The sequence below is a fragment of the Heterocephalus glaber genome, unplaced genomic scaffold (assembly GCF_053883595.1).
Source record: "Heterocephalus glaber isolate CG9 unplaced genomic scaffold, H.glaber_assembly_v1.0 deba00001606, whole genome shotgun sequence".
Taxonomy (NCBI): domain Eukaryota; kingdom Metazoa; phylum Chordata; class Mammalia; order Rodentia; family Bathyergidae; genus Heterocephalus; species Heterocephalus glaber.
The window spans coordinates 33,714,394-33,736,208 of NW_028258377.1; the positions used below are offsets into that span (position 1 = coordinate 33,714,394).

The 21,815-nt window shown below is 42.5% G+C and overlaps 2 protein-coding genes across 10 annotated transcripts in view; one reads left to right on the forward strand and one right to left on the reverse strand.

Moving 5' to 3' along the window:
- The window catches only part of Gemin5 (gem nuclear organelle associated protein 5), a 46,312-nt gene that overhangs the window by 15,941 nt on the left and 8,556 nt on the right, over window positions 1-21,815 (forward strand). For 3 of the 5 annotated variants that reach the window (XM_021240757.2, XM_021240752.2, XM_021240759.2), the window contains 11 exons: window positions 741-922; window positions 7,563-7,702; window positions 8,803-8,974; window positions 11,465-11,686; window positions 13,071-13,184; window positions 13,522-13,671; window positions 15,769-15,864; window positions 16,209-16,346; window positions 17,518-17,665; window positions 19,755-19,874; window positions 20,805-21,015. In XM_021240757.2, the coding sequence (XP_021096416.1) occupies window positions 741-922; window positions 7,563-7,702; window positions 8,803-8,974; window positions 11,465-11,686; window positions 13,071-13,184; window positions 13,522-13,671; window positions 15,769-15,864; window positions 16,209-16,346; window positions 17,518-17,665; window positions 19,755-19,874; window positions 20,805-21,015 (1,693 nt within the window). The remainder of the gene's footprint in view (window positions 1-740; window positions 923-7,562; window positions 7,703-8,802; window positions 8,975-11,464; window positions 11,687-13,070; window positions 13,185-13,521; window positions 13,672-15,768; window positions 15,865-16,208; window positions 16,347-17,517; window positions 17,666-19,754; window positions 19,875-20,804; window positions 21,016-21,815) is intronic. The other 2 variants (XM_021240758.2, XM_004836504.3) reach the window with 1 other exon arrangement.
- Cnot8 (CCR4-NOT transcription complex subunit 8) overlaps window positions 1-21,815 on the reverse strand; it is a 106,131-nt gene that overhangs the window by 11,633 nt on the left and 72,683 nt on the right. The window lies entirely within an intron of this gene.

Below are 21,815 nucleotides of genomic sequence, written 5' to 3' on the forward strand. Positions count from 1 at the left end.
AAGAAAAAACTTGTAATTGCACATATTTTTTATCACAAGCTGGCTAATGCCATCTGTAAAGTTAGTTGGCAAAGCCGTATTGTAATTGATATTCTGAATTATCCTTGAGCTCCTCAACCGATCCAGGAGCACGTGGCATCTTTGAAAACTACAGAATTATTTGGATATTTTCAGTTGAAAGATACTGTCAGGTTATACTGTCTTTTGGGTATTTTATGCCTCACGAAAAGTTCACCTCCTACATCAAATTGCCTGTATCTCCATTTTCTTAAATGTTATCCTAGGCAGAAATCCTTTTCCAGTCTTGCTGTGTCCTATCCAGTGTTAATCTTAGTAACACAGTCCTAGTTCAGGAACAGCTTGTTAATTCTTTGTTTCTCCCTAGCACCATTTATCACGAATGGCTGTAAACAAAATTTTCCAGAGACTGTTGGAATTTTTTAAAGCTGAATGTACTTATTTCAGAAAATAGCCTTTTGGGGCCGGGGATTTAGCTCAGTGGTTCTGGCGCCTGCCTCACAAGCGCAAGGTCCACAGTTCAATCCCTGATCCAAAAAAAACAAAACCAAACCAGAAGGTAGTCTTTTGTACCCACCTCTTTATGAGAGAAGGACCATTTCAGTGATGGGAGGGGTTATTCCATTTCCCTTTCCTGGGCTGATGCAGTAAGGGAGATCCTATGTGCATTAGACTACAGGCTGACCATGTAGCTTTCATTTCTTGTATGTTTGTCATCCCAGCTCAATAGAGATATTTCAGGGCCCCAAGCTGAAACTGATGTGCTCCATCCAGCAACATCACAAGCTCCTGAACACCATGAGCTGGCATCACGAGCACGGCAGCCAGCCAGAGCTGAGCTACCTCCTGGCCTCCGGCTCCAACAATGCAGTCATCTATGTGCACAATCTGAAAACCGTGCTAGGTAACTTCCGCACCCTCAGTCCTGGGGATGCTACTGTGTGGCCGTCTGCTTTCCATTCTGCTCTCTGTATGTTTTTACTTTATTTGTGGTGTTAATTTTTTAAAATTTTTTCTGCTTCTTAAAGTAATCTGTTCATCTTACTTAAAAGTTCTTTCAAATTTGAGAAAAATGTTAATTGAAAAAATGAAGTTCCAGGTGGGCATGGTTGGTGCACACCTATCATTCCACCACTCTGGAAGGCTGAGGCAGGAGGATCACAACTTTGAGTCCAGCCTGGACAGCTTAGTGACTTAGCAAGATACTGTCTCAAAATTTTTTAAAAATTTTAAAAGGGCTGAGGGTGTAGCTCAATGTGGTAAGGCCTGGGGTTCCATCTGGGAGGATAAAAAGGAAGAAAAGGAAGTTCATCGGTAACACCACCCCTGAGGAACAAGGAGCCTAAGTGTGCTTGCACTCCTGTGTACTGGTGTGAGAAAGCAGCTTCTGGGTGCACTTAGAAAGAAACCACTACAGGGTCTGGAGATACATACAGTCCAGCACTCTAAGGCACTTGCCTAGTATGCATGGAGCTCTGAGTTCAAGACTGAAGTCAGTTATTCTTTAAATATATATATGGGATATCTTTCTTTGTCAGTATATGAGGATCTTACTGCTATTAAATATCTGTTCCACTATATGAATATTCCATAATTACCCATTCCACAGTTAACATTTAAATTATTTACATTTTTTACAATTTAAGGAATGTTGCTGTGAGTAGTGTTGAACATACATCTTCACAAATGTGAATATCTTTTTGTTGTTGTTTGTCTGTGGTCGCACACCCTTATCCCCATACTGGGGATTGAACTCAGGACCAGTGCTTGCCACTGAGCTAAATCCCAGCCCCTGTCTTTTTTTTCCCCATTAAGTTTATTGGTACATTTTAGGTATAAAATACAGTTACATTCATCATTGGGATCTTGTACCTTTACATCAATATCTTGGTTCTTATTTTTTTGCCCTTCCCCTGACTTCCCTTCACCCCCTCCACCCTTCCCTATTTGCAAAGATTTTGTTTCCGTTTTTTTCCTTTTCTCATAGTCTTTCTTTTCCCTTCTTTCCTTTCCCCTACCCCTCCCACTTCCCCCGCCCCTTTAGACCTTTTCCTCCTATTACACAATATCAATTACACATTTTTAAAATTACAATATCAAGATCTAGGAGACATTACCACAGATTTTGCAGAATTTAAAAGGATATAGAAAGCATATTACAGAAATCTTTTTTGAAATAAATTTGATAACTTCTAAGAAGTACCTTGGAAGACAAATTAATGAAACTAACTCTAGAGGAAATATAAAATTTGAATAGCACCTATTAAAGAAAGTATATTCCTAGCTTGAAAACCTACCTATATGACAACAACAGGCTCATATACATTTTAACTGATAAATTATATCAAACAATTAAAGCAGAGAAAAAAAGGAACACTTCTCCCTTCATTTTAGGAACTCAACATTGTGCTAATCCTAAAACTGGATAAAGATAATAGAAGAAAAAAGTATGAACATAGATAGAAATTTGTTTAACAAAACAAACTCTTAGAAGTCAGATCTGGCAGTATGTAGAAAGTGGTTTTGTTATAGGGATGGCAGTGTTGGTTCAGCATTGGCAGATCCACCCCCAAAAGTCATCATTTTAACAGAGGAAAGGAAAAAGCCATATGATCCTGTCAGTAGTTGGAGAAAAAGTATTGGACTAAATTCTACAGCTGTTTGTGGTAAAAGCTATCAGGAGCCTAGAAGTAGAACAGAAACTTCTCAACAGATCAAAGACATGTACTCCATACTTCCAGTGAGAATGCCTTATATGAATGGAGAAGATACAATGCTTTCTCCCTAAGGTGGGGAACAAGGGCAGATATGCCTACTCTTCATCTGTCCATTAAAGTTTGAAACATAGGCCCAAACCAAAATAGTCTAGCAATAAAAATAAATAGCATAGGATTAGCAAGGTAGAAATAAAATCTTTATATGTAGATGAAATAATCATCTACAGAGAAAATACTAAGAAATCTCTAGGAGGCCCTAGAACTTGTATTTGAATTTAGCAGGATTAGAAAACACAAGGTACCTATAAAAATTCAGATCTGTGTATACCTGCTATAAATGAAGAACTGGATATTGAAATTTAAAAGTTATGTAGGAGTACAAAGGACCTAGAAAAGTAAAAAGAAAGGCCAGGAATTTAGCTCAGTGGTTCTGCTGCCTGCTTCACGAGTGCAAGGTCCCAAGTTTGATCCCCAGTAACAAAAAAAGTAAAAAGAAAAAGAAAGAAAAAAACAGTGTTGTAAGACATTTAGTACCTAATTTTAAGATTTCATCTAAAGCCACAGTAATCAAGGCATTGTTGGTGTAAGGAAAGACATATAGATCATTGGAATAAAATAGAGAATCTAGGGCTGGGGATTTAGCTCAGTGGTTCCAGCACCTGCCTCGCAGCGCAAGGACCTGAGTTGGATCCCCAGTACCAAAAAAAAAATTAAATTAAATAAAATAGAGAATCTAGAAATAGAACCACACAGATATGGTCCACTGAGTTTTGAAAGATTACTTAACATTTTATAGAACATAAACTCATTTCAAGAGCAGAAGATGGGCTGAGGATTCAGCTCAGTGGTTCTGCCGCTTGCCTCGCAAGAGCAAGGACCTGAGTTCGATCCCCAGTACCAAAAAAACAAAAACAAAAATTTCAAGAGCAGAGGAAAAGATAGTGTTTTCAGCAAATGGCACTAGAACACCTGGTATCCGTTTATAAAAAATTAACTTCAGCCCTTTATTTCCATACATAAAAATAATTTGAAAGGATCTATGAACCTAAATATGAAAGACTAAAACTATAAAACTTTAAGAAGAAATTATAAGGCAAAATGTTTATGAATTTAGGATAGGCAAGAATTTCCTAGGATATAAAAAACATGATGTATAAAAGAAAAAATCTGATAAATGAGATTCCATCAAAATTTAGAACTTTAAATGACATCATTAAGAAACTGAAAAGTAGTCCTTAAACAGACCATATTTATAATGCATATAACCTACGACCAGAATATATAAAGGAACTCTTACAGCTCATTAATAGACAACCCAATTAAAAAGTAGACACAAGAAGATGGTAAATAGCCAGTATAGCACAAGGAAAGGTGTGCAACACTAGAATCAGAAAAATACTAATCAGTACAATAACAAGATTGAATTATACACTCATTACGGAGGGGAAGTTAAAAGTTTTAAAAGGACAAATGTCAGCTTAGGTGTGAACCAGTTAGAACTTTCTAATACTGCTAATGTGAATGTAAAATGATAAAACCATTTTAGAAAACAATATAGAAATTTCTTGTATTACTGTTAAGAACCAACAGTCCTGTTCTTAAGTTTTTACTTGAGAGGAATGAAAACACATGTTCACAATAGATTTGTGCGTACAAGTTGACTGTCCCTTATCTGAAATTCTTGGGACCCGAGTGTTTCAGATTTTTGTTTGAAATCCAATTGATCTGCAAAGAGGATAGCTACTCCTTTTTTTTTTCGGGTTCCTGTCACATGGAGTATTGTTTTCCACCCTTTAACTTTCAGACTATGAGTTTCTTTTTGAATTAAATATGTTTCTTGTATGCAACATATTGTTGGATCTTGCTTCTTGACCCATTCTTCCAGTCTATTTCTTTTGATTGTTGAATTGAGACCATTAACATTGATGGTTATAACTCATATATATTGACTTATCCTTGTCATGCCCTTTTTCTTTTTGTTGGATTCTCCCCCTTTGTGTTTAGTTTCTTGTCCCGCCCAATGAATTCATTCTGCTGGGCTTCCTGGGGTTGGGATCCTCATTGCCTTTTCCTAGGATATTATCTTAAAATTTTTTTGGAGTGCTGATTTGGTATTTATGAAGTTCGTAAGGTGCTCTTTGTCATGAAAGTATCTTATTTCTCCATCAGTTTTGAAAGATAATTTTGCAGGGAACATCAATCTGGGTTGGAGGCTGTTTTCCTTGAGGGCTTGAAATACGTCACTCCAAGCTTTTCTTGGCTTGAGGGTTTGCATTGTGAAGTCTTCTGTGATTCTGATGGGCTTTCCTTTGTATGTGATTTATTTCTTTTCTCTAACTGCTTGTAGAATTTTGTTCTTCTGTTGGGTTTCTGGAATCTTAACAATTATATGCCTATGTGTAGATTTTTTTTTATCAAGGCTAGTTGGAGTCCTAAAAGCTTCACTTATCTGTATGTCAAGTTCTTTTCCCCTGCTTGGGAAGTTTTCTGCTATCATTTCTGTGAACAGTTTTTTTTATGCCACCTGCACTCTCTCCTGTTTCTTCATTGACTCCGATCAGTCTTATGTTATTCTTCTTTGCATCGTCTCACAGCTGCTGGATTGATTTCTTGTGGTCCCCTACAATTTTAAAGCAATTTTTCTTTTCTTGGTCACTAATTGCAATCTTATTTTCTATATCTGAAATTCTGCCCTCACATTGGCTCATTCTGCTGCGTAAGCTTTCAGTGGAGTTTTTAATCTCCTGGAAATCTGTTTGCATCTGTTTTATGGATTCCATTTGTTTCCTATGTTGGGATTCCATCATGTTCCTGAGCTCCTCTCTAGATTATTAATCATGTCTTGCACTGTGAGCACAATCTGTGCTGTTATCTGAGAAATTATTTCTGATTTCATTTTTTCCAGATCTTCTTTTGTTGTCAGTTCAGGGAGTCCAGGTGGTTGAGTGTCAGTGTGTTCCCTCTCGTTTCCCTTTGGGGTTGCTGTAGGTGATCTGGAAGTCTGGTTTTGAGACTTGTTTACATGTCTTCTCATTTCAGCGGCTGTGGGGGAGGTGCTGCTGGCACCCGCGGGCTCACCTCCTCTGTGCTGGCGCAGGTGGTATGGTGGCCCTGAAGCCTCCTCTTGTGCACCAGCTCCTTTCTTTTTGGTTTTTGAGACGGAGTTTCACTATGTAGTTCAGGCTGTCCTTAAACTCACTATGTAGCCCAGGCTGTTCTAGAACTCATGGTGATCCTCCTGCCTCAGCCTCCTGAGTGCTTGTATTACAGCTGTACACCACCACACCTGCCACATTTTTATAAAATATTTCTAGAAGTAGAATTGCCACTTGAAGAGATGTGGGCATTAAAAATGTAGTTTTCTATAGTTAATGCTGAGTGGCTGTCGAGGACACGCAGCCCATTCCCAGCTGCACTGTGTCTGCACTGCATCGTGCTCCTATGAGGCAGGTGTTACTCTCTGCACTGCACTCGGGAGAAACCTGAGCTGCAGAGGTGAGCTGACTTCCTCAGATCCCACAGCTGGGCAGCAGAGCCCGCACACTCACTCACATTGTCTGATGGCGGGATCCATGTGTTTGCCAGTCCTGTCTCCTCCCACTAGCTCAGCTTGGTCACATAGGTGTGACTTCATTCCCTAACAGATCCTACGGTGCCTGAGCGCCTCACAGCTCTCAGGAGAAGCAGTGTGTGTGGTCAGAAGAATCTTTTTTTTAATATGAGGAAAAAGGATTACATTTTCCTATAATGTGAAGTTGTCTAACCCTAAACTCTTTTCAGAGTGCTGCAAAGTATGTGCTCGAAGTCACAGTGAAAACAGTTGTAATTTATCTAGAACTAATTTCCATTGGTTTTCTAAGAATCTTATTTGTAATAATTTTTTTTAAACTCCAGCAATGGCTCGCCTGAATTAAAAGCAATATGAAAAAAAGTACAGTGTAAACATATTTTTCTGATAATAAATAGTAGGCACTGTATAACCAATGAGCATGTTAGCAAGCTGATCCTGGTCCTCTGGTTACTGTTATTGGGATTCTGAATTACCCATTTTGGCAAAGGCCATTAAGTTATTTTTAATAGAAGTGTGTACATATCTTTGTCTACTATAATGTTACCATCCTAGTTTGTTTTTTATGTCATACTTTTGGGGGTTTTTGAGATGGGGTCTTGCTATGTAGTTCAGGCTGGCCTTGAACTCACTGTGTAGCCCCAGCTGGCCTCAAATGCCTGGGACCGTCCTGCCTCAGCCTCCCAAGGGCTAGGATCACAGGTGTCCGCCTCCCAAGGGCTAGGATCACAGGTGTCCGCCATGCCCAGCCCTGTGTCATACTATTTTACCTTCTTTTTTTGAAATAACTCAGGCTCAGATTTAGAAAAAGTTGCAAGAGTAGTACAAAGAACTTCCACCTGCCCTTTCCCAGGTTCAATAGGTTGCAATGTTTTGTCACATCTGATGAGTACAGAACAGTTGTTTTGCAGATGCACCCACATATTTTCTCATGATGAGCTTCAGAATGTGCATTTTTACCTAGAGTGTCATGAGTGAGGACATGTCCTTTTTACTGTTGTATCCAGAAGGCATTATTTTCATTTTGATGGCTTTTAGAAGGAAATGACAACAGACATGTCTTGAGATAAGCCTGTGGGTCACACTGTTAAGGAGCCCACATTCTCAGCCACCACACAGTGCTGCTGCTCTCTCCCACCACACAGTGGAGTCACCCAGGCCGGACAGAATCTTGCTCTTGTCACGCTGACACTTTCCTCTGTGTGTTATGTTTTGTGTTTTGTTGCTGGTAGCAGTGACGTTTTCCCCTTGCCTTTTAGAAGCCAAGCCTGAGTCTCCAGTGACCATTACAGAGCCCTTCCTCACCCTCTCGGGACACACAGCCAAGATCACCTGTCTGGCATGGAGCCCGCACCACGATGGGATACTCGTGTCTGCCTCCTACGATGGGACTGCCCAGGTACCGTGTCCTGACCCGGGCTCCTCTGCTGCGTACTCAGGCTCTCCTCGTCCCCCCGCTTCTACACATGTTGGTTTTGCCACAGTTAACGTCTACTGAAAGTCGTCATCTGAGCTCTGGAAGGCATTTTAGTTTTATCTGGGCCTTTAGCTGGCTGGGTTAGGGGTTTTTACTTAGACAGAAGGGAAGTATTAACGGGCACCAGCTAACATCTAACATTTCCACAGATTTCTTTCTGACTTAATATCATGGTAGAAGAAATTGTTGGGAAAAGTTCTCTCTTCTTTGAACATAGAAATATTGACTAATCGCAGAAATAGTTTTTAATAACAAATTGATAAGTCAGCAGTCTCCAAATTCTAAAAAAATCAAGATGAAATGCCAAACCAGAGCTATGAAATAGGAGTTTTGGATGTTAGAGCCAAACAGGCCTTAGCAGCCAGGGAACGAACTGCCACCTGGGACAGGTGTCTCCTGTTGTCCCTGAGCTGCACAGAGTGGGCAGCCATGAAGGAAGGCCACTTTCTGTGAAGTGGATCCCAGAGGACTTCACAATAGCAAAGAAAGTAATCATCTATCTGTGGACTCTGGACGCAAAAGAATTAATGACCTGTTTGAAATTAGAACTCTCAATTTCTGAATTAGGGATGGGCTATTTCTTCAAGGTACCAGAGCCCCCAGGCCAAGCACTAACCCAGTCCTGGTTTGGGAAAGTGCCGTGGATAGACGTTAGTAGATGCTCATTGCAAACGACCCCGTAAGAACACCTGTGTGTCCCAGGCACCTGCCCTCCCATAGAAAATACTATTGTCTGAAATTGATTTTTGTTTTTTTGAGACAGGGTCTCGCTATATAGTTCAGGCTAGTCTTGCACTCACTAGGTAACCCAGGCTGGCTGCAATCCTCCTGCCTCAGCCTTCCAAGTGCTGGGATAACAGGTGTGTGTCACCACACCTGGCCCCCAAAATTGAACCCTCAAAAGTTACAAATCACATGAGGAAATAAGAACCTGCACATTTTTTTTCAAATGAGCAATTTCTACTCCTCACCTCCAAAAAGGATAACCAGACATTGTTTTACCGTGAGGCTTTTGGTTTCAGGTATGGGATACCCTCCGTGAACAGCCTCTGCACAATTTCCGTGGACACCGGGGCCGGCTGCTTTGTGTGGTATGGTCCCCACTGGACCCAGAGTGCATCTACTCGGGGGCAGATGACTTCTGTGTGTATAGATGGCTGCCTTCCACCCAGGCTCACTCCCGGCCTCCTCAAGGTCAGTCAGATGCGAAGCCCAGAGCTGGGAACCTAACCCTCTCTCCTCCTCCATCACAGAGTTGCTCAGGGACAAGGAAGGACAACGTCCATGCATGGCCGAAGCTTCAGTGGGGCGGGGGGCTGCAGTGTAAACAGCCTCTAGGGGCTGGGATAACCACAGCCAAATGATTCCAAGTCCACCTCGCACCCGGATCTGGGTTGCCAGATGCTGCTCTTCACTAAAATATCCAGGGCTTCTTTGAGAAATGGAGCAGCAGCTCATGCAGAAAGGAAGGGCTCAAACAGTCTAAGACACATCTAACCGACACAGAAGCCACTTGAAGATGCCATCACTGACCAAATCTAGGATGATTTGAACCTGAAAAATAAGTTGCAAGAGAATGCTGACTACAAAAGATTAACTGGTCCCAGGCTTGCCCACCTGCCATAAACAACGAAAGAATTAGAATATGTTAAAAAGCAGAAACAGACCCAAAGGGAACAAAAGCATATGTCCATGTAAAGACTTGTAAAGGAATGCTCATAGCAACTTTATCTGTGGTCAGCAATAGTTAGAAACAACTCAGGTGCTTATCAGCAGATATATAAATGTCTAAACCGCACATTATCCCTCTACAGGGAATTCTATTCAGCAGTAACAAAGAAAGTAATGGGCTGCGTGGATGTATCTCAGTGGTAAAGCATATGCTTAGCATGCTAAGGCCTAGTACCCGAAAAGAAAAGAAAGAGGAACTACTGATACACACAGCAAAATCAATGAATCTGAAAAAACATGCTGAGCAAGAGAACCCATGGGCAAAAGACTGCATACTGTATGGTTCTGTTCATGAGAAATCTATAACAGGCAAACTAAACTATAGCAGCAAATATCAGATATAGAAATCCCTAGGGCTTGCAGAGTGAGCACAGCTTACTACAGAGGTCTGAGGGAATGTTTTAGTGAAGGACATACCATATCTTGTTTTTGATGGTGACAGTGGTAAGTTACACAATTGTATGGGTCTGTCAAAATCATACCTAAATAATGGTGATTTGGGGGCTGGCGATTTAGCTCAGTAGTTCCACTGTCTGCCTCACAAGCACAAGGTCCCAAGTTCAATCCCCAGTACCAAAAAAACCCAAAAAACAAAAAACAACAATAAAAAGAAGCAAAAGATAAGAACTTTAAAACTAAAACATGTAAGTAATAGTAATGGATTATCATCCAAAACAGAAACCCACGAGTCTATAGTGATATAAATAAATGCCTAAACAAATGGAAGCACAGTCCTTCCTTACAGTAGGATGCCAGCTAGTGAATGGAGAGTGAAATGATGGAATAGAAGCCCGTTCAGAATCCTCCACACAGTAATGCCTTTCCTCCCCAAGTGGAGCATGCAGTCCCCCCACAGGAAATAGGACTGTCTGAAACTGAACTCCTAGGCAGAGGAAGGTTACTTTTTCAGGGGGTAACCTTCTTAATCAGTGATTAAAGTAAACCAAGCAGTGGGACAAATAGAAATTATGTGCTCCTCATAGGTTGCCCTGAGATAAACACAGCATCTCTTCAAAGTATTATTCCAGCTGAAAATGTACAAACTAGCCAGGTGTGGTGGCACATACCTGTAAGCCCAGCACTCAGGAGGCTAAGGCAGGAGGACTGCCCTGAGTTTAAGGCTAGTATGGGCTAGTGAGTTCAAGTCTGGCCTGAACTACATAATGAGACCCTGTCCCCGCCAAAAAGAAAATGCACAAACTAAATCTAAGGGTTAAAACATCAAGCAGACTCAAATTGAAGTGAAACTTGACAAAATAAATAACTCTCTGTAAGCTTGAAGTTTCAAGTCATAAAGTCAGGAAAATCGGGGTAACTGTACCAGGCTGAAGGGAAACAGAGAGGCGTGACAGCCAAATACAGCGTGCGATCTTGGATGATTCCTGTGGCTGCACAGAATTGTTGGCACAGGTGGTGGAACCTGATTTGAGCTTGTGGAGCACACAGCAGCGAGATATCTGTTCGTTTCCCGACTTTGCTGGTTGTGCTGTGGTGATGCTAGAGATTGTCCTTGTTTGCGAGGTGCAAGCTAACATATCCAGGGGAGATTGCACATCCTAGTTATGAGTTAGTGAAATCTCTAACGTTATAATAACAGACTGAAGGTGTATGGGGGATAGAGGGGAGTGGCAGTGCACACCCGGAATCCCAGCACTCCGTGAGGCTGACTTGGAGGCCAATGTGGGCAGTATAGTGACGTGGTGAGAGCCCAGCTTGGAAGAGAAAGGACTGGGAGTGTAGGTCAGAGCAGAGGTCCTGGGTTCAATCCCTAGCACCACCAAAGAAAAAAACCAAAATAAATGTGCGTTGTGCGTGCACGTGTGTGTGCAGAAGGGAAAGATTAAGAAGGCTGTCCAAACAAGTCACATAGTGGGGTTTAGGAGATCACCACCTAAGGTACTTTGAGCCAAGAGTCTATGTTTTAGTCTATGCTTTTTATTGTGATTTTTATAGGCAAAAAAAGTATTGAATTAGAGAAAAAACGGCTCTCTCAACCTAAGCCAAAGCCCAAAAAGAAGAAAAAGCCCACCTCGCAAATGCCTGTAAAGCAAGAGTCATTTGAGGGGAATGAAGAAGAGAGCACAAAGGAGAACACAGCGCCTGTGGAGAACGGGCTGTCAGACCAGGAGGGTGAAGAGGAGGAGGAGGAGGCGCCCCGCGCCCTCACCCCCACAGGTGCGTGCACGGCCCGTGTCGCTCGCTGTTCTCTCCAGAACTCAGCAGGGTCCTTAGTTTAAAACCTCTCTGTCTCCGACCTGCTTAATTCCCCAGCACCTTAATGTAGGTATGTACTATTTTCAGTGCCTTTGAATGATAGTAATTTTCTTTAAAGCTTTATTTAAATCTCTACATATCTTTGGAGCATTAAAGCTGTTGTGGAGTATTGGGACAAAAATAGTCAAGTTCTCTTTAGAAAACTTCTTAGTCAACTGGGCTGGCTAAGACCTTGGGAAAAAGTGAAGCTGCGGTAGTCTGCATACACTTACATGGAAAAAGTTTTAGTAATACGATATCATCAGCCATGTCTGTTGAAAGAAACCACTGTCCCTTACAAATGGCTGACCTCAACAGGGCGTGGTGGTGCGGGCCTATAATCCCAGCACTCAGGAGGCTGAGACAGGAGGATCACTTCTAGTTCAAGGCCAGCCTGAACTACATAGTGAGACAGAAAAAAACCACAAAAATAAAAATAAACGTTCACCATATATTTTGATCAGCCCTTGTAAATGTCTGGTGCTTGTTACCTATAAAATGAATGGTTAAATAGCTAACAATATAAATAGAACCCAGGGCCGGGGATTTAGTTCAATGGTTCCGCCGCCTGCCTTGAAAGCGCAAGGTCCTGAGTTTGATCCCTGGTACCAAAAAATATATATATAAATAAATAGAACCCATTATTTATGTTTGATTCTAAAGTAATATTTTGATATGACAATTAAAATGGCCAAAATACATGACATGGTGGCACCCCAACCCTCTCTATCCCAAAGGATTCTGTTGGACCCATAGCTTGGGTAAATAGAGAGCTAAGTGCTTATTACACTTAATTCCACCTTTGTGTAGTTAACATGCCTTTGTGTCACAAAACGGCTGCACAAAATGTCCTTTACCCCAGCAGACCAGCAGCTTGTTTTAAAGAAAAAAAAAGTCTGTGTGCTTCAGATTGTGGCTTTGTATCAACATACATTTAATATTCTCTTTTAGTAAAGTTATTCCTTGTTTGGATAAATGAGCAATTAGTACTTGATAACTAATGTGTAAAAAGTACCTTGTCACCTAAGCAATGTGGCACCTCCTAGGCCTGCGGCATAAAGTTGGAGGAGGCTAGAAGCTTACTTCACCTTGGTCATGCTTCTGAACACCCCACTTACAGACTCCTGCAGCACAGCCGCCAGTGAGGCCTGGGGTGGACGCCACCCGTGCTTCCTTCCCAGAGCATGCTGTGGTAACAGAAAAACTGCCTTCCTACAGCTGGAGAAGCTCTTAATTTCTAAAAGGAGCTAGATTCTGCACTGACTGTATCCCAGACTTTTCCCTTTCTTTTTCCCTCTTAATGAAGTTCCTAGAGAACCAGTTCTCTGCACTCCAATTTCATCAAGCTGTGAAAAATCAAAAGCTACTATTAATAATAAAATTGCTGTACTGAAAAAGGAGCCACCTAAAGAAAAGCCAGGTCAGTACCTAATAATTAAAATATTTTGTTAACCCATACTAAAATACTACATGCATCTGACAACTCAGACGTATCGTGATATTTTAAATTTTAAATACGTGTGGGTGTTCTGATTATGTTCAGTTTTGGGTCCTGCCTTTGAACTTTCTTTAGCACTTGCAGTTTTTGCAGTTATTACGTCACGACTGTTGGCCGGGGCATCTGTGTGTATGGTGAACACAGCACAGTGGCCGTGTGGAGGCTTCCTCCTGGGGGGAGCAGCCTGTGTGCCCAGAGCAGCCCCGCGCAGTGACAGTCACAGCATCCTTCTGTTGGTTTCCAACCTGCTGCTCTTCAGACGAACTCAGGTCTCGTCACATTTCAGAAGCCCTAATGAAGAGGAGGAAAGCGCGCTCCATGCTCCCCCTGAGTACCAGCCTGGACCACAGGTCCAAGGAGGAGCTTCATCATGACTGCCTGGTGCTGGCCACTGCGAAGCACTCCAAAGGTATGGCCGCCTCACGGCCTCCGCACACTCTAGGGGCTGGCATTCAGGGCTCGCTTATCTATTAATGAATGAGCAGCTGACGAAGCTTGGCATCTGTTTCTGCATTCTTTTGCAGCCCATGCGCCCCAGCTTCACCCCTGCACCTACAGTCAGACTCCCCATTCTGACCTGTCTGCACTGCGCAGGGCCTCTGCGATTCGGGCTCTGCCTGTACCTTACTGAGTTGCCACTGGCCATGTGGCTGGTGGATTTGGTACACTGGCCTAAGTAGCTCAGTGAATATCAACTCCTGCTGCTGCTGTCCCCCCAAATGAACAATATTTTTAGGTAGAAAAAATGTTTTTCCCTTATTGTAAATATGCCCATAATGTGATAGCTCCTTACAGAAGTTTTTGTTTATTGAGGGTTTTTTATGTTTTTCAAAGCTGTTATTTAATGCTATTTTGGTATTTAGGTGACTTTATTTTTTAATGTTGTCTTTGTGGTGTGAAAAGGATGCATTTGATCAGATGAATTTCAGACAATCTAAAAAGAAAGTATACTCAGGAGGCAGAGGCAGGAGGATCACCAAGGAGGATCAAGGCCAGCCTGGGCTACATGATTCTCAAAAAAGAAAAAAATCTCCTTTTGGGCCAGGGATTTAGCTCAGTGGTTTCACCGCCTGCTATGCAAGTGCAAGGACCCGCGTTCGATCCCCGGTACCAAAAAAAAAAAAAAATCTCCTTTCCAACCCTGACACCCCATCTTCCACTTCTGCCTACAAGACACACTATTGTATCTTTCGTAGGTCTTGCCACACATATTTTCTCCAGTGTATGTATATATGTGTATCTATGTATATGTATACATGTGTGTGTGTATATATATATTCTTCTTTGTGGGGCTTTACCATGGCTTCCTATAAATTACTCAACTAATGTTACAGTTTTACTTTATTTCCCACATTGAATATTAGTTGACTTTCTAGAAATATGCAAATTAAAACAACACTGAGATTCCATCATACTCCAGGAAGAATGGCTATCATCAAAAAACCAAACAACCAAGTGCTGTTGAGGTTACAGGGAAAACGGAATTCTTCTCCATTGCTGGTGGAAATGTAAACTAGTACAACCACTAGGGAAATCAATATGAAGATTCCTTAAAAAACTAAAACTAGAAATCCTATTCCAACCAGCTATTCCCCTTCCAGGTATCTTCTCAGAAGAGCTAAAGGCATCATGTTACAGTGATCCATACATACCCATGTTTACAGCTACACAATTCATCATAGCTAAATCTTGGAAGTGCCCAAATGTCCATTAACAGATAAATGGAGAAAGAAAATGTGATGTCTATATACTGTAGAGTACTACTCTGTCATAAAGAAGGAAATCTTGAGTCATTTGATGCACCTTGAGACCATAAGTTTAAGTGAAATAAATCAGACACACAGGCTTAAATATGGAGGGTTTCTCTTACATAAGAAACCCAAAATATAAATAAATTAACAAGCAAAACATAAGAGAGGAAACAGGAAGGTAGATCTTTTGCATAAGGGAAGGTGACCAAGCTATGGAAGGCAGGAGGGAGGGGAAGGGAAGAGGGTAGAAAAAGAATGAAGATGTGGTACGTACATGTACCAGCACCCTGTGATGAATGGAGTCATTATGTACCGCAGATATGTACTAACAAAAAAGTTTTTATAAAAGAAATTTGACTTTTAAAACAATAAATACTGAGTCCCTTTCTGGTAGGTCCCAGTGAATGCTAAGAACATTCTTTTCAATTTTGTTTTGTTTGTTATTCTGCAGCATTTAAGTCCATGTTGGAATTTAGGCTCACTTTTAATGTTTCTTCCCCCAAATCTTTCTAGTCTTTCACCAAACTGCAGTCTGCTGTCTCACTGGATTCCCCTAGCTAAGCTCAGGCAATGCATACAGACTTTGGGACCTCTGGAAGCAGCAGGGTCCCTGCCAGGGTAAACAAGGGCACACAGCTGGTGTGCAGTATCCGAAGTAGCCACTGGCAACATACGCAGAAGTTTCTGAACAAAACAGCGGTTGCCTATGTAGTGACATCATCTGATGTTTGTTTTGTGTTATTTTCAACTGACAGAGTTAAGTGAGGACGTGTCTGCAGATCTTGAAGAAAGATTTCATCTGGGGCTTTTCTCGGACAGGGACACCCTGTACAGAATGATCGAAACTGAAGGTGAGGCAGACAGTGTGTACCGCACCGCTGTGTCCATACTTGCTGACACTTCCTGTTCCTCGTCCATCCCTGCCGTGCTGTGTGGTGGTCACAGTCACTTTGACATTGTGTACGAGTGTGGCCTGACCTCCACGTTCGTATCCACTCTCACGCTGTCATGGGATCCCAGACACACACTGCGCACTCTGACTGGGTGCGAGTAGAGCTCGTGGGGCCCTCAGAACCACCCCAAGGTGACAAGCCCATCAGTGACTGCGCATCCTCTCTCACTCTGCCCTTTCTAGCAGTCCTTGGGGACAGATTCTTCTGAAACATCTTTTAAACATTCTCTCTCTTCCACACAGGAAAAGGTCATCTGGAAAACGGTCACCCGGAGTTGTTTCACCAGCTCATGCTTTGGAAAGGAGATCTACAGGGGGTTCTCCAGACTGCAGCAGAAAGAGGGGAGCTGACAGACAACCTCGTGGCCATGGCACCAGTGGGTATGTTCGTTTCAACAAAAGCACTGTCACCTATAGGACATGTCCACTACAGATGGCTCAGAACACTGCTGGCCTGAAGCTTGAAACCACTCACATATGGTTAAGACAGGAAGTTAGTTAACTGTGGGCAGCTGCAGGCTAATAATGCATCACCTCAAACCCGACAGAAAGGCAGGACTCTAGCACGCTAAAAGCATAATTAGTGGTATATTGTTCCACTCTGTCGCTGTAACAGATGACCCAAAGGTGGGTGCTTCCTAAAGGGGTTTTATTCAGCTCACGGTTGCAGAGGATCACGCACATAGTGCTGTCTTGAAGCCAGAGACCAGGGAGGGGCCGGGCTTCCTCCCTCCTTGCCCAGGGATTGAACCCAAGGCCTCTAGCATGTTAGGCACACGCTGTACCACTGAGCTACAGGCCCAGCCCAAGGCTTGTTCTTTTTATAACACCGAGTCTTATAGGAACTAGTCCATTCTGCAAGAGCAACATGAACCCTTTCCAAGTGCAGCATCCCCTGACCCAATTACTTCCCCTAGACCCACCTGCTGTGAGAGGTCCCAACACCTCTCACACTGCCACACAGGAGGCTGAGCCTCCAGCACGTGAACCCTGAGGGACAAACTATATCAGACATGGCAGGTGAGGACTCCTTGAAGGACACTTCAGTCTTATCTGATCAGTTTTAAATGCATATAACCCTAGGCTTACCAGTTCTCTTTATAAGAATTTATCTGACTAGTCAGCCACACGGAGCAACAAATACACACAGACTTGCATGGAAGCTGTATCTGCGATAGCAAAAGATTACAAGACCCTCTGTCCATCCATGAGAGACTGCCTTAATCATGTGTACCCAGATGGATGGGAAGAGGGAGGGAGCTCCACACCTCATGACAGGGATGGAAGCCAGTAAAGGAAGTGCAGAGTCAGCAGAATATTGAGCACACATTGCACTGACACAGTACTGTGGTCATACAGTCACAGACTGTTCCCAAAGGGTTCAGAAGAAACTGGTAGTGACGGCTGCCCAGCAGGAAAGGAGTCTGGGTGAGGTATGGTGGGAAGGTTAATCCAGTGACTCTGGAAATAAGATGTTTTAAACTCGAATGTACCTGCTTCCCTCCCCCCAGCCTGTTGGGTTTTTGTGAACCACCACCTTTCATGTTTTCAGCTGGTTACCACGTGTGGCTGTGGGCTGTGGAAGCCTTCGCCAAACAGCTGTGTTTCCAGGATCAATATGTCAAGGCTGCCTCTCATCTGCTTTCCATCCATAAAGTGTATGAAGCTGTGGAGCTGCTAAAGTCAAACCATTTCTACAGGTCTGTGTGGCCCTACAGTTGAGCCAGTGGTTGGACCTAATGTCTAGTAATCTAAGTTTCATATTGTTAAAGTCGGACAGACACAAGAGACAGCATAAAACAGATGAGTAGCTTTCTCCGGGGTGGCTCCCTTCTTAAGCCCACCTATGAAACAGAATCTTACCAGCCACCCCAAAAGGTCTCCAAGTACCTGTGTATTTGTTTTTTAAGAAAAATAAAACGTTGCAAATTTAGTTGGAATGCTTTTCCCCTATTCTTCCCCTTATCCCTTCCTCTTGAGGTTCATTCAAGTCTTTCCTGTGTAAAACTACTTATTTCACTACAATACATATGTAAGAACCAAAATAAGAAAAAAATCGTTCTTATAGATAGCACATGGTTGGGTCTTATTTTTTATCCAGTCTGACAGTCTCTGCCATCTAATAAGTTTATGTTTAATATCACTACTGATGTTTAATATCACTATTGATGTAGTTGGTTTAAATTGTTTTCTGTTTATCTCCAGCACTGAGTTATTAGCTACATCCTTTATTTTTTAATGGTTTCTGTAGCATTTACAATGAGCACTTCTTAATTTATCTCAGTTTACTTTCAAATAAAATTGTACTGCTTCTTGTATACATTATACTTCTTTCCTCTTCTCGCCTTTTCTGTTGATGTCATACTAACATATTATACTTGTTAGAACCCCACATTGCACTGTTAGTATTATTGCTTTAAGCAGTCTAGTTTTTTAAATAATTTTAATGATTTTTAAACATTTTTAAAATTTTACCTATATGCTTATTATTTCTGGTATTTTTCAGTCTTTTAGCAGGTCCCAGCTTCCAGTCACTATCAGTTCCTTCACTTGAAGAACTTCTTCCCTTTTTTTTTTTTTTTTTTTTTTTTTGTAGCATATTCTGCTGGTGAGAAGTCTAGGGGCCAGGATGTAGCTCAGTGGCACTGCATCTGCCTGGCAAGCACAAGATCCTGAGTTCAATTCTTAGTACTGGAAAATAAAAAAGTCTACAATTTCACCTTCATTTTAAAGGATTTTTTCATAGGTATAGAACTCCTGATTAGAATTTTTGTCTTTTAGTACTTCACAGTTACTCTGTTTTCTCTTGATTTGCATTTTTTTTGTTTTGTTTTGTTTGTTTTTGCAACAGTAGCCCAAGCTGGCTTCAAATTCTTGGTGATCCTCCTGCCTCGGCCTCCCAAGTGCTGGAATTACAAGGTGTCACCACCACATCTGGCTGCATTGTTTCTTATTTAAATAGTACATTTATTTTTATCTTTGTCATATAGGAACTGTATTTTTTTCCGTGTTTTAAGGACTTTATCACTAATTTTCAGCAATTTGATATAATGGACTATGATGAGATTTTTTGTTTATCTTGTTTGGGTTTTCTTGTCTTCCTAGAGTGTTGAACTTAGTTTTGTTGAGAAATAGTTACTGGAGCAGCATCTTGATCTCTTCATGACTTTCTGGGTGTGGTACTGGGGATTGAAGCCAGGGCCTTGTGCTTCCTCTGCCAATAAACTACATCTCCAACCTTTTTAAATTTTTATTTGAGACAAAGTATTGCTAAGTTATATAGGCTGACCTGAAACTTAATTCTCCTGCCTCAGCCTCCTGAGTAACTTGGATTATAGGCAAATGCCACTGCACTTGGTTCATGACTTATTTTTAAGCTCTGTTAGGACAGGTTTAGAGCAATTCATGTTGTAGAATTAATTTGACTCCCAGCCTTCTGATGTCTTGAATGCCTTGAATCCCCAACAAATGAGAACTCAGATGTCTGCAAGCCCAGTGATCTCAGAACTGTTCGGTTTAGTTTCCTCACTATTCTCTGTTCAGCCTTAAGGAGTTCCGTCACATCTATGGCTTGGTATTTAGCCAGAGACTCAACAAGATCCCCGCCAGAGCTCTGGCAAACTTCTCTGGCAGCTTCCTTTCTAGAATCCTGCCCCTCATTTCTAGTTGTTCCATCTCTCCTCTGCTATGGCTCTGGAGGGTCTGCTCAGGAAGGTTGCTTTAGACGGAAAGCTGGTCCTCTGCCAGAGAAGCCTTCCACACAGGCTCACTGTCTGTTCTCGCCTCTAGAGAAGCTATCGCAGTTGCCAAGGCCCGGCTGCGCCCCGAGGACCCAGTGCTGAAGGAGCTGTACCTCGGCTGGGGCACCACGCTGGAGAGAGACGGCCATTACGCTGTGGCAGCCAAATGGTAAGGCCAGGGGGACACAGTGGCCAAACAGGAGGGGCGCTGCCAGGAAAGCAGGGCGAGAGTGAAAGTGCAAAGGCAGACAAAAGTGACTAGAAAAATTTAAAAGACACATGTGTTAAACCCAGGTTTACAGGACTGATCAGGGTCTGCCTTCTTGATATTTATATGAATTGCACCTCAGTAGGCAACTCAGCAATTACTCGTTTTCCTAGTGGTGTTTAACAGCATCAGATGAGAATAAGAGCGACTGAGTCCTCTGCTCTAGCACAGTCAGGATGCACTGGGTCTGCTTTCTGTCCTGAACAGTGCACCATGGTCTCGATCACTGTGCTGAGCTGTGCTGCCCAGCCATCACAGGAACAGATGGGCACAGTGACACCTGGACCCCCGAGGCCATCTGCAGAGGGTGGAAGTGGTTCTCCCATCGCTTTCCCACTGTTATGTGGATGAACCACAAAAGCACTAGGAAAGAAGCCAGAGCCCGCTACTGTGAGAATCCATTATGTGAAACGGGCAAATCTGGAGAGAAAGAATAGCTGTTTCCTGGGGCTAGTGGTGAGACTGGACATAAAGAGGCAGGGAGGAGTTTACTGGATGATTAAAAAGATTCTAAAATTAGTTCATGGTGATGTTTGTACTACCCAGTAAATTTACTACCTTACAGTATTTGAATATATTGAATTTTGTAACATGTAAAATATACCTCAGTAAAGCTTTTGGTTGTTTTTTGAGACCGGGCCTCGCTAACTCACTGTGTAGCCCAGGCTGGCCTCAAACTCAGAGCACCTGACTGCTGGGATTACAGGTGTCCGCCACCACATCTGGCAATAAAGCTTTCTTTTTTTAAATGCTTTTTAAAAAGAAGAGGCCCTGCACTCTGGGAAGTGCATCTGTTCATGATCTGTATTTGGGGTTTTATTTATATTGCAGCTATTTAGGGGCCACTTCTCCTTATGATGCAGCCAAAGTTTTGGCCAAAAAGGGGGATGCAGCGTCACTCAGAACAGCTGCGGAGTTAGCTGCAATCGCAGGAGAGAATGAGTTGGCTGCTTCTCTGGCGCTCAGATGTGCCCAGGAGCTGCTTCTGGTGAAGAACTGGGTGGGAGCCCAGGAAGCCTTGCAGCTGCACGGAAGTCTCCAGGTCAGCCTACTACTTCGCCTCCCGGTCTTCAGAAGGGAAGGGTTCCTGGGTCCTTTCTAGGCAGAGCCGAGCGGACAGCCCCAGCTGCACAGACCAGGTCTGGCAGGTTTCTGCAGAGGCGTCTGGCGAGCCCGGCCAGGCTGTCCCACTGGAGTGTGGACGTGAGACAGCAGGGCCGCTCCCATAATCCCGTCGCTTGTTAGTCTGTACAGAATATCTGTGGGTGGCCTTCAGTCGGCCTAGAATGGGCATTGTAGCCTAATCTGCTGAAAATGAGTACCTGGGCTGGGGACATAGCTCAGTGGTACAGTGCTTGTGTAGCATGCACAAAGCCATGGGATCTATCCCCAGCACCATACACAAAATAATAATAATAATCACTTTTTAGCACATCAGAAAACACTGGCACTCTTTCCAGTTTGCAAAGTAAAGACACATTTGGTCCATTTTAGATGACTCTGCTTGTCAGTTACTAATGTGAGCTTAGTGACTGGCCTAAAAACAATTCCTAGCTGAGTATTCAGAGCTCAAGAAAGATGCTAGGCAGGGAGTAGCTTTCTGGAAATAGTATATTTCTAATTTTTTTTTCTTCTGGTACTGGGAATCAAACTCAGAGCCTTTTACTTGGCAGGCAGCACGACGCCACTGAGCTACATCCCCGGCCCTGGAAACAGTATATGTAAAAATGGAGGCAAAATAGTATATCCTGGAAGATACATAAATATATATATATATATATATATATATATGTATGTATGTATATGTATATCTCATTGAGTATATTATTTTATTTTTGAGAC